Source organism: Macrobrachium nipponense, chromosome 33, assembly GCF_015104395.2.
Source record: "Macrobrachium nipponense isolate FS-2020 chromosome 33, ASM1510439v2, whole genome shotgun sequence".
Lineage (NCBI taxonomy): Eukaryota > Metazoa > Arthropoda > Malacostraca > Decapoda > Palaemonidae > Macrobrachium > Macrobrachium nipponense.
The window spans coordinates 42,832,223-42,844,648 of NC_087219.1; the positions used below are offsets into that span (position 1 = coordinate 42,832,223).

General features: G+C 35.5%; 1 protein-coding gene and 1 long non-coding RNA gene across 4 annotated transcripts in view; one reads left to right on the plus strand and one right to left on the minus strand.

Annotated features, from left to right (window-relative positions):
• Window positions 1–12,426, minus strand: part of LOC135203126 (uncharacterized) — a 228,735-nt gene that overhangs the window by 145,600 nt on the left and 70,709 nt on the right. The gene's annotated exons all lie outside the window — the stretch shown is intronic.
• Window positions 1–12,426, plus strand: part of LOC135203122 (integrin alpha-PS3-like) — a 55,776-nt gene that overhangs the window by 19,143 nt on the left and 24,207 nt on the right. For all 3 annotated transcript variants that reach the window (XM_064232764.1, XM_064232765.1, XM_064232763.1), the window contains exons 8-10: window positions 2,090–2,302; window positions 7,997–8,105; window positions 11,643–11,831. In XM_064232764.1, coding sequence (XP_064088834.1) covers window positions 2,090–2,302; window positions 7,997–8,105; window positions 11,643–11,831 — 511 coding nt within the window. The remainder of the gene's footprint in view (window positions 1–2,089; window positions 2,303–7,996; window positions 8,106–11,642; window positions 11,832–12,426) is intronic.

The following is a 12,426-nucleotide window of genomic DNA, read 5'->3' on the forward strand; positions in this document are numbered from 1 at the left end:
TAAAGAAATACAATACTAATCTATCCATGTCACTTTTAATTAAGGTTAACTCTCTCTCTCTCTCTCTCATCTCTCTTCCTCTCTCATCTCATCTCGTCTCTCTCCTCATCTCTCTTCGCTTTTTTTTGCCACACAAGATAATAATGTGTCATAGTGGTAACTCCCTCGCTTTCTTTCGCTGAAGCGTTATAAGTATTTTTTGAGAGAACAGAGAGAGATAAACACTCTCTCTCTCTCTCTCTTTTACCGAGAATAAAGAATTTTTATGGTACTAGTATGTAAAATGTTTATTGATAATTTCAGTTATAATAATAATATTAATAATAATAATAATAATAATAATAATAATAATAATAATAATAATAATAATAATAAAACTTTAATTACAAAATTCATAATGGTCGTATTTTAAAGAGATGAAAATTACCTTTCCATTTCACTTGTAAGGATAATTCCTCTTTCTTACTGAGATGAGAGAATTTTTATGGTAGATGCACGTGTTTATTATATTTTCAAATAATAATAATAATAATAATAATAGAAGTAGTAATAATACGATAACTAATTTCAAAAGAAAATTCTTCCCTTCATCTTTTTTTGTATCAATTTCCCTACCTCAAAACTCCAGTGACACTCGGAGCTGGGAAAGTAACAATGCCATACAATGGTCAATGAATTTAATGGTTTTATGTAATCTCTCTCTCTCTCTCTCTCTCTCTCTCTCTCTCTCTCTCTCTCTCTCTCGTATTTTAATGAAAATATACAGTAATTTGTGAATACACAGTGTTGCACATGAAAAAAGTAAATTAGTGATAATTTTAGAGATACGGCCCTAAGAAAAATTGCAAATTAGTGAAATTTTCCTGTGGACATGTTTTCAACAACGTCGTTCCGGCTTACGACGATTTTCGGGTTACGACGCATCTTAAGAACGGAACCCCCGTCGGAACCCGGGGACTGCCTGTAATATATAAATATATATATATATATATATATATATAGATATATATATATATATCTAAGATATATATATATATATATATATAATCTATATTAGCTAATATATATATCGAGCTACAAATGTCCTTTAATATCTAATTTGCTCTACCTCGGAATTAATATATTTTCATCTATGTTTAACGGAGGGGGGAATTTATTAAGTGATAATAGAATTGGTGGCCGACAAGCGCGAACCATCGACCTCTCAATTTCAGGACTGGCAGTGAAGCCTTAGCCAACCTCTTGCGGTGGTGAGGTTGGCTAAGGCTTCACTGCCAGTCCTGGAATTGAGAGGTCGATGGTTCGCGCCTGTCAGCCGCCAATTTCTATTATCGCTTAATAAATTCCCCCTCGGTTTAAACATATATGAAACTATATTAATTACGAGGTAGAGTGAATTAGATATTAAAGGACATTTGTAGCTCGATATATGTATATGAATCACTGTAATGTGATAGACTTATATATATATATATATATATATGATATATATATATATATATATATATATGTATATATATATATATATATATATATATATATATATATATATATATTATATATAATATATATATATATATATATATATATATATATATATATATATAATGTGTGTGTGTATGTATCTATATAAAGGATTGTGTACCTCTATATATATATATATATATATATATATATATATATATATATATATATATATATATATATACATACATATATATATATATATATATATATATATATATATATATACTATATATATATGTATGTATGTGTGTATATCTACATACATACATATCTATATATATATATATAGATATATAATATATATATATATATATATATATATATGTGTGTGTGTGTGTGTGTGTGTGTGTGTGTTTGTGTGTGTATATATTCATGAGGAATATATATATATATATATATATATATATATATTATATATATGTACATCGCTCTTGGGTCCGGTTGTGTCCAGATAATATGAAGTCAGATAATTGATGGATTAACATGTGCTTAATCAGTAGCACACAATCTTTTTTTACCTTCAATACAAAATCACAACTAACATAAGGAATAACCATTCCAGGTACTGATATTTTCCTTCTCATTCTCAACCTATAAATCCCTGAAAGTCTGGGCTGAGTACAAAGGCAGTCAGCTGGGAGAAAACTTTGGAGCTGCCATTGTTGCTGCCGATGTGAATGGAGATGGTTTAAGCGACCTCATAGTTGGAAGTCCAACATACTCTGAGCCAGACAAGCCAGATGTAGGAAGGATTCAAGTTTTCACGGGAAAAATAGTAAGATGTATTGTTTTATTTCTCTCTCTCTTTTTTTTCACAAAACAAAGGACTGGTACCCCAAAATTAGGAGTGACTTTACACAGTGAGAATACAGGACAGTAATCTTACCAGATCCATCCTCTAACTGCTGAAATAAGGATCAAGTTCTTTTGTAAAGGAGGCTAACTCAGTTATACAGCCGTTTCATGCATCTACACATACTTTAAACCAAATCCAATAATCTTCCCTCTTTTAGAGGCTGTCTTATAATCTTCTCTCTTTTAGATGGCTCTATCACTTCCTTTAAGATTAGACTTTTATATTCAAGCTTCAGCTTGGTATGAGCATAAAGATACCCATCTTTTCAGCCTTCTCATGTAAGAAAAAAGGGAAGAAACTTCTTTACTTTTTAATTTTTACCTTGGGATCTTGATGTCACTCTTACAAACCTACAGGAGCACTTCCATCCTTGGAAAATGTCATTAAAAAATGATTAAATTAACTTTTTTATATGCAAACCCATTGATTTACAACAGTACAGTACCTACCTCTACAGTGGCAGACTCCAAGCATGCCCCAGAGCAGGAAAAAAAATTAGTTCCAGCTTCCACCTGTATGCGTATGCATTCAGGTCACTCAGCACATCTACCAGTTTGTGGAACTGGTCATTATCAACATAGTCTTAACCAGCTGCAATGTTTTTTAGTCGCAGGTTTATATGTATATAAAATATTTCGAAAATGTTACATTTGTTTAAAAAAAAACCATTGCTTTGAGATAGACTGAGCACCTACTGAATTTAGGTAAGACAGTTTCTGTGCTGTGAAGAATTCCCTAAGCTTGAGCTATTAGTACTTTAAGCTAAGTAGAGGAGTGGAACAGTAGTAGAGGTGTGGACCAGTGACACTACTGACTGAGAGAATTATTGTTATATCCCAATTGTACTTGGTGGAATAATCAGAGATAATACCGATGTCCTTAAACTTTCTTTATTTGTCTAAAACTGAAGCTACAGTAATCCTGTTAATCCAATAGCTATATACAGACTGGTGAGATAAGTATTTACGTAGCCAGAGGTAAATGTTAACTGCTCTTTGGTAAATGATCACCAACCCAATATAACATTTATAAAACTGCTGTACTTTAAACAAGCACTTTGTTATATTACAGCCAGTTATACTCTCTTGTTCTATCATAAATAAATATAAATGTAAGGTATATCAATTATCCACATCTGCCGCCTCTTATTCCTGTTTGTGCTAAAATGACAGGAATTCCAAAATAACCTGAAAATGCTTGATCAATGTATGGACATCTCACCAAGCAAAACTGTCTTCAACACATTCAAGTGTCGCCATTCATTCTTCATTCTCAACCACAACATGATCTGTTATCATCACCTGACTGGAAGAAAGGGACGTTGGGCTGCTAAATGTGGCATCCTGTGGTGCTCCTGGCTGCCTGCTCTCTTCAGAATTGTCCCTGGAAAGTTGGAATCTAGCATCATTTCAAAAGACCTTCCTGCTCTCCATTTATACACAAGGCATTATTTTTAAAATTTTCCTGTAAGGAGTGATGGGATGGCAACCTTCCTTAACACTAGTCTGATAGAAACAAGCAGTTCACCAAGTACATGAGGCAGCCATGGAAATGGGTATGGCCAGATGTAGGGATAAAATGTTACTCTTGACATTAGTAATGAAACCAAATATTACAAGAACATAGCACTTAGAGCTAAAGGTTTCCATATTCAGGACTTATCTGTAATCATGTGTCACATCCTAGGTGTGTAAAACAAATTTAGTTCACATAAATTCAATGCCTCCACATGACAGTGACTTATTTGTTTGTAATATGATCTATTTTTATACGCTCCAAGTAAGAATCACGGCATATTTTAATCAAGCCTATTCAAAATAACCTCTTTTGTTCATAGCAAACTCATTAGTCATATTCAGCCCAAATCATGATTAAGACATTTCATGATATGCCCATTCTGCAGTCTTACAGATAAAAGAATTTGGAGGGCTACAAGTGACTGTCCAATGTTGCATACCTGTGCACCATCGGTTGGTAAAAACTACCTTGCTCATTATAATGTATGTTTCTTGATTGCAGCATTGTTTGCTAACAATGCCTCTTTGCTGCACCAATGGTTACTCCTATTGACTGCCTTTAGTGCAAGGCTCCTGTATACAAGGCACCAACAGTTTTTAACACACAAATCCTTTTCATCTTGATCTACTTACATCAGTTTTAGGATTTCCTTCTTGAACGTCACAGGTTGTTTGTTTTGTCTCCCTTGTGCCGATGTTTACTGCACATCATCATCCCTTGCTTCCCTTAGCAGGCCCGTACCCAGGGGGTGTTTAGAGGAGGGTTCAGATGAACCTCCCCATAGAGCACCTGGAGTTCCACCTGGACCAGTGTTGCGAAATGGATACTTAAGTATCATTTGGATACTTTTGTAAATTGCTGTACGTTTTTATGATGCTGACGAAAATATTACGAAATAGTAGAATTTGTCAATAATTGGATTACTATTTTTTTTTTTTATAAATTGGATCAATTTTATTTTTTGTGTATGCCATATTTGATTAATTTTTTTAAACATTTATTACCATTTTTTAAGATGAAATCCTTTTAAAAGGCAAATTTTTTCTCAGTTCAATGAAGAATAAACAACATGTACATTTGAATGTTCCTATCTTTCATAATCCCTTCATTGGATCCCATACCACACCTCCCCCCTTAACACCACAGATAACATGAAGGTACAGTTTTAGGTTTCAAACGTGTTACGTTTATTTCAATCGCAGCCTCACTCTGGACTGTAACTCAGTGTTTTTAAACTAGCGCAAAATGTGTTAGATCTAAAGAATGTGAGTGTAGTGCCAGTGTTATGAGGCACCATCACACATACATGTCTGCCAGCATGACTAACGACAGACTTACATCTCTAGCTCTCCTGCAGATTCACTATGATAAGCAGGTAAACCTTGAAAGAGTTGTAAAGCTGTTTGCAAGACAAGGCGAATGCAACTGGACTCGCTAATTACAAATGAAGAGTAAGTACTTATTCTGTGCATGTTTATCTTCATTAAATTACTCAAATACATACATTTCTTCATCTTGCTTTGCTCTCTGGAAAATACATTGCTGCTGTTCCTACTCCTGTTGCATCAGCTACTGTTGACATCCCAGTTATTCTACAACTTTCAGAGGCTATTCATGCAGCCTTGCTATTACTTTATTCAGCCTAAGAAATCTTTCCTCATTACCAAGTTCCTCAGTCAGTCTCCTTGTGGAGTAGCTTCTGAAGCTGTATCTATACAAAACTATCACTGTCTGGAGAAGTCTGATGATGTGACTGGACTACTTGGTCAATTTTTTTTATAAGAATGATGAGGGAGAGGCCACAGCTTTGCAGAAGAAGCATCCTTTTCATAGGTGTATTTGCCAGGATTTTCACATTCAGCATCCAAAGCCAATTGCCCTACCATGTTGAAATACCACTTGTTTGATCAGCATACTTAAGCAATATTTGGTCTGGTCTATATCAGGGGAGGGCGATTGACTAAGATCACCAGATGCTCTTAGCAAAGGGAAGCTCCTACAGTTAGTATACATTATACTGCACCTAGAAAAGAAAACTCTTCATCTGACACTGATAACTGGGAATTAAGGCTCCCAGTCAGTAGAGCCTCTAAGATTTTTTTATGCTAAAAGGAAGTCTTGAATGGAAGTTGAAAATTTTCAAAATTATTTGTTTGACTAATGACTGCCCCTTATACTGTACCTCCAACTTGCCAGTCCAGAACTACTGCTATGAGGGCACCATGTTTTCATTCCCAAACAAGGAAGAGGCATCAGTCCTTGGCTTAATCCCAGGTCAGAGGAAGATGAACAAAGTGAGGTTGTTCCCCTTCAATGCTATGAATGGGCTGCCTAATCTTACTCCAATTGGTGAGCTAAAGATAGATCTGGGCCAATCTAATAACAGGTGTATTTCATCCCCCAATGAGTTCTGGCACCAGCTTTCCTCCAAGAAGGTGGATTTCTTCAAGACATCCTTGAATCTACAGATGCATGCTTCCACACCTCATTCCATCCAATACGTATACATGTATGGTATATACAGGCTATTTTTTGGAGAGGATGGATTTTTCATTTCTGGCTTTGCCTTTCATTTACCATCAGCCTTTACTGCTTTTCAAATGGTTTGCACCAATGGCAGCCTAGATACACCAATCCCACATGAGAGTGTGGAGGTAATTGGATGACTTGTTCATCCTAGCTAGGATAACAGAACACTGCAGATGTTGAATCGTCAGTTTAATTCATCTCAGCATCTGGGTTTCCACATTGCCTGAGGAGGTTGGACTTAACCCATCTAAAAAGGCATATCTCTGGGGATGAAGAACTACTTTTTGACTGTTTTGGTTCATCCCTCAGCATATTGAGTCTTGAGTCTATTTGCAATAACCAAAAACCTTTAGCAGCAACAAAGAACCCCGGCAAGGTCACAAAAATCACTGCTGTTGATGATGATGATTTTAAGTAACAGCTTCAGGGTGTTTTCCCAGGCCAGTGCTGGGAGATGTGACTTTCAGATACAACTCAGTTACGCTTCAGTAAAATTTCTTCCACGGAACCTTCCTTAGCTCTAGATAATTGTACTTCTGGTTCCTTAAGCTACAAGAAGGCCTTCACTGTGTGATGAACAGAACCCTGATTAGAGAATTTGCATACTCCGTCAGGAAGCAACATTCTTCCTCCTATAACTGAAGGTAGTTTTCCTTGGTCTTCATTCATTGGCTAAGGCAGTAGAATACAAGGTTGTCAAAAACTTTACCAGAATACTCCACTAAAGTGACTACCCGGGGACTTAAGTAAAATATCTATTAATAACTCTGTTGGCAAGCAATAAGATTTTAATCTGGGTGAAAGCTAATGGAATTAGGATCATTCCAACTTACATATCAGGATGGCATAACATCTTCACTCATTCACTCAGTGGAGGGAATGAGGCTCTTTCTGGTGCAATGGCTGGATCTGCAAGTTGGGAGGAGACTTTAAACAGCTGTGTAACACGTGGTCTTTCTGCAGCATGCCTGAAATGTTACATATATAAATCAATTTTCCTCTTCAAGGTCCATGTCTCCAATGTGAAGAGAATTACAAGCTTTATACACATCATAAACTTTTTATGTTTACAAATGACATACTGTTATTACCAGCAGTTCAAACAAACTTTTCTTCTTCAACTAGGCTGTTCCTTTGTACCAACATCTCAATCCAGTATGTCATCAAGGTAAAAGAAATGTTCTACCTGTTCTACCTCCTCCCAAGCTTTCATCTCAGTATGACCTACTCTTGCCTCTCTGTACAATTAGCTCTTCTCATATATGTAGTGAATTGAAAATCTTTACCTTACTGAAAATAAGCATCATAATTCTGAGAATCACTGACACACTGTTTCACTCAGTATAAAATATTTCACACACCCACAAACAATTACACACACAACAAATGTGCAAATGACAAATTGCACAAGTAATAATGGAATGACTTTAAAAAATACACTAACTTCATGGGCAACAGTAAATTTACCACTTAATATGAGATATAAATTAGTCTTAACATCATAATGAATGCATTCATTTACTCCCGTTATAAAAATAATTACTTCATCTTGCTTTCTCACTACAGGACAAAACTATTGAGAAAATAAGTAGTCACTCTGGTTTAGGTAAATCTTTTGCAAGATTTGGCACCACTCTGGCCCCTTCTGGAGATATAAATCAAGATCGTTATGAAGGTAAGTTATTTGTAATTACTACTAGTATTCATATCCTTCACGAAAATGACACATGAGTCTACTTTAATCTTTTCTACAATTTCACATTTTTTGTTTCCTGTTTCTGTCATGCAAATGACCTAGCATCACTCATGAAGGCAATTATCTAACCCTTCTAGAACACGCTCTTATAAAAAAAAAAAAAATTTCATACAGATAAATTTTATTAATGAAGTATTAGTATTAATAATTCCAAAAATATATTAGCTTTAAATATAAAAAGATGTAAACATCTGTGATACCATAGATCATCATAGGGAAGTCCAAAGGTATGATGATTTTATTATATTATTATTAAAGCAAATTTCAGAAAAGGCTATTTTTGACATTACGTACTTTGCCACCATACAGAAAAACCAACACATCACTAACAACTGAATATCCACAATTGCTCACATGACCAAAAAAAATGTATTTTGAATCAATAAAAGAAAATAATGGATTAAAAACAGAAACCTTTGACCGTTTGTACAATGATTCTCTTCAGCCGGCTTGCTGAAGAAACCATCGTCTAAAAGGTCGAAAACTTCCATTTTTGGTCCCTTTTTTTCACTTGTGGTGTTTCAAAATATATTTTTTTGCTGTGGATTTACACCACAGAAAATCCTCACTAATCAATCAAATTTCTAAATTACTTGCCTGACTCCTACCATCACTTGGGCAGGAAACTTTCTAACCCTTCCAGCAAATATACAGGTGATCCCACCTATTGTATACTCATTGATTCATGGATGTTTCTATGGAACACATACACACATTATTCGCTGAAAATTCTCCTATTTGTAGCATTTTTCATTGAGAAATATAAACTAATTATACTGAATTTTCATATTTTTGTGACTAAATGCATCTTAGTGATAAAATTATTAAAATGCTCAGGTATAAGTGTTTTTAGAGGGGCTTTTGGTGTTAGAACTACCAAAATAGGCAGCTATAAGTGATTTTAGAAGGGTTCTCAGTATTTGTGGATTTTAGCTATTCGGGGGGGGGGGGGGGTGTTTGTGGCACACATTCCCCATGAATACTGAAAGTCGACAGCACTTTAAATAAAGTACTACTATGTATACAATAAACATCTGTAACAGTGGAAACCACCACAGAGAAGTCCCATTCAAACAGAAGGATTTTTTTTATTATCAAGACCAAAATACAGATATTTCTGCCATTGACATCACTATGATACTGTACAAGTAACAGAAAAACTAAACTCTCACAAACAGATTAAAATATCAAAATACCTGTACATATCACTCCTAGCATAAATGAGCATTCTACAGAACTGATTTTCAGGGAAAGGTCACAGAATATATATTTATTACTAACCAAAAACGTGCAGTGAACATATGGTTCAGCATGTTGTTGAAGGCTAAATTTTTTCTTTTTGGATCTGTACACAGCAGGAACTGGTCGACTGTGACATGAATTCTGTAACATACATTTGCAAAGCATTCAGCAGCATTGGAATCCATCTCCTCAAAAAGTGCAAAGGGCCCAGTCAGTGTGCAAATTACTGAAGCATCTTGATGAAATTTCATGGTTTTGGGTTCTAATTCCTTCTCAATTTTGTAGCAATGCTGCTCATGAAGCTTCATAAACTCCTTGTCCATTATTGACTGTTAGTCTGCCTCAAATAATGAGATGCATTTCCCTTCCTTACAAGTATATTCTCAGTTCACTGCTCAGTATCACCAAGGTTTTTTTCACATCCACCTCAGTAAACCCCTTGACCTTAACATCATGAAAAAATTGACAATTTCTTCTGGATGTTATTCATTCTCGTGAAAGAGATTTCCTTCCAGGTTGTACAGATTACATTAAAGACTTCCTTGTAGATCTCAGATCCCTTCCAAAAGTCAAAGACTGTTGATTCTCCATTCATATTTGTTGCATCAATAGCCTACTGCAGGTTCACTGAAGGTAATAGTGCTTGAGGATGGCTAGAATCCCTTGGTTTATCAGTTGTCAGACAGAGGTGGTGTTGGGAGGCAGGTAAACAACAGCGACATTTGGATGAATATCTACGAAGTTTTGTGGATGGCCAGGATTGGTGTCCAAACTAAAGATCTTAGAAGAGATGCACTTTTCCTTACAATATTTCTCCACTGCTGGTAGAAGTGATTGAAAAACCAGTTCTCAAAAATAATGATGTTACCCAAGCACTGAGATTTGACATATGTACATATATATGAAAGCAAGGCCTTGGCAGTATTCTCCAAAGCTTGAGAGGATTCTCCACATGAGACATCATCAACAGTGGCTTGAACTTAAAAGTCACCTGCACAACTGCCTCGACCAAAAGGGTCAAACAGTCTTTTGCAATCTTGAAGCCTGGCATAGTCTTCTTCTTCAATATAAATGAGCAGTGTAACCTTGTCTTTCTGCTAAGACCAGTTTCATTCACATTTGAATATTTGTTCTAAAAGAAAATGCTGCTCCCCTGTAACCTTCACCAACATGAAAGGGATATGGATGCTGCTAACTTGTCAGCCAATAAGCTTTCACCTCGGATCCTAACACTGTGAAGCTTGTGTTACTTCTCAAACTGTATAAAGCCATCTGGAACTTCCCTTTAATTCTGAGTCTTTCTCATCAAGAAACTTTTTCTTGAGGACTGTGAACTAAGACAATGCTTTACGCTGAATCAACAGCTGACCTACTGGCATACAATGATGAGTCTGCCATTCAGTCTAAAGAGAAAGTGGCTGTTACATTTGTTCCTATTTTTTATATCTTGCCTCTTGTCGTATAGATGATTTTGTTTCTTATCTCCAGAGCAGTATCCTTAATGTGTGCCAAAATTTTGTCTTTCTGTGAACTGGTGATACAGTTTTACAACCCAAGCCAAGAGAACAAGCTATGGAGATGATCTTTTCACTATTTTCTTGGCAATTTATCCTAACCACCTTATTTTCCAATGAAACAATATTACACTTACTAGCACTAGAGTCTTTCTTCGAAGCCTTGCCACTAATTATTCAAGACTCAAATTCACTGCAAATGACACAGCAGATAATACATATGCAAGCACAGAATTCGCTGCAAAGGACTAAGCTGCCACACAGCCAAATGCACGATTTATACAGTAGTACTAGTAAACATGTACTGTTACAATATTTCTATATACATATTTAAGCTTTTAAATGGTTTTAGTCTATCTATACATTATATAACTGCACAGGAACATTATCTTATATATGTTTATTTTGTTTCTATGTGATTTGGCAATTTTCATTTGATTTCTGTATTGTGCACACCTTACCTTATTTGTACTCTGTTTTGTATTCAATAGATTTCCACTAGGAACTTATTACACTTTATCTTATGACCTTGCACTAATTTACAAACTTAATGCACTACACATTTTCTCTTGTTCTTGTCCTATTTTAGAAATTTTCTACACTTTTTCTCTTGCTGTTGCCCTATTTGTCTACATATCTTTGCTGCTTTTCTTTGTCCTTCCAGACATTTTATATATATTGCTGCTTTACTTAATAACAGATGTAGCTGTTGGAGCCCCTTGGGAAGATGATGGTAGAGGAGCTGTATACATTTACCTCGGATCAATTTCTGGTCTCAGAAAGGAATTTTCCCAGCGTCTCACACCAGATGACTTCCCCAGTCATCCTCTGAGAGGTTTTGGCATGTCACTGTCAAGAGGCATCGACACTGATGATAATGGTTATCCAGGTTAGCATGACTTGTGTCATCATTCACCTTTGGTAATAGTTTAGTTACACGTTATGGAAATAGTACTTAAACGTACATGTAAATCTAAGCCCCATGTAGGTCAAGTCTTTTATGAGTACCTGTCATTCTTTTTTTTTTCATAAGAATTCTTAGCATAAATATAAATTTTCCCAGTAGGCAGTCCCCGGGTTACGATGGGGGTTCCGTTCTTGAGACGCGTTGTAACCCGAAAATCGTCGTAAGATGGAACATCACCAAAAATCCTAAGAAAAGCTTACTTTTAATGCTTTGGGTGCATTCAAAACTATGTAAACTGCATTCTTATTGCATTTTGCATCAAAAAACCTTCAAATATTGATTATTTTGCAATTTTGGTGTCATATTTCTTCTGCCAGATGAGCATTGTAGGCGTTGTAACCCTGGAAATAATTTCTGATGAATATAATTGAAAAGTGCCTTAACCTCGGAACGTCGTAAGCCGAACCCATCGTAAGCCGGGGACTGCCTGTACATTAAATTTCCCACCCTTCATGCCAAATCAATGCCTTTTAATCTAGTACTGAAAACCACCATTTCCTTTCATAGTCCAAGCTAA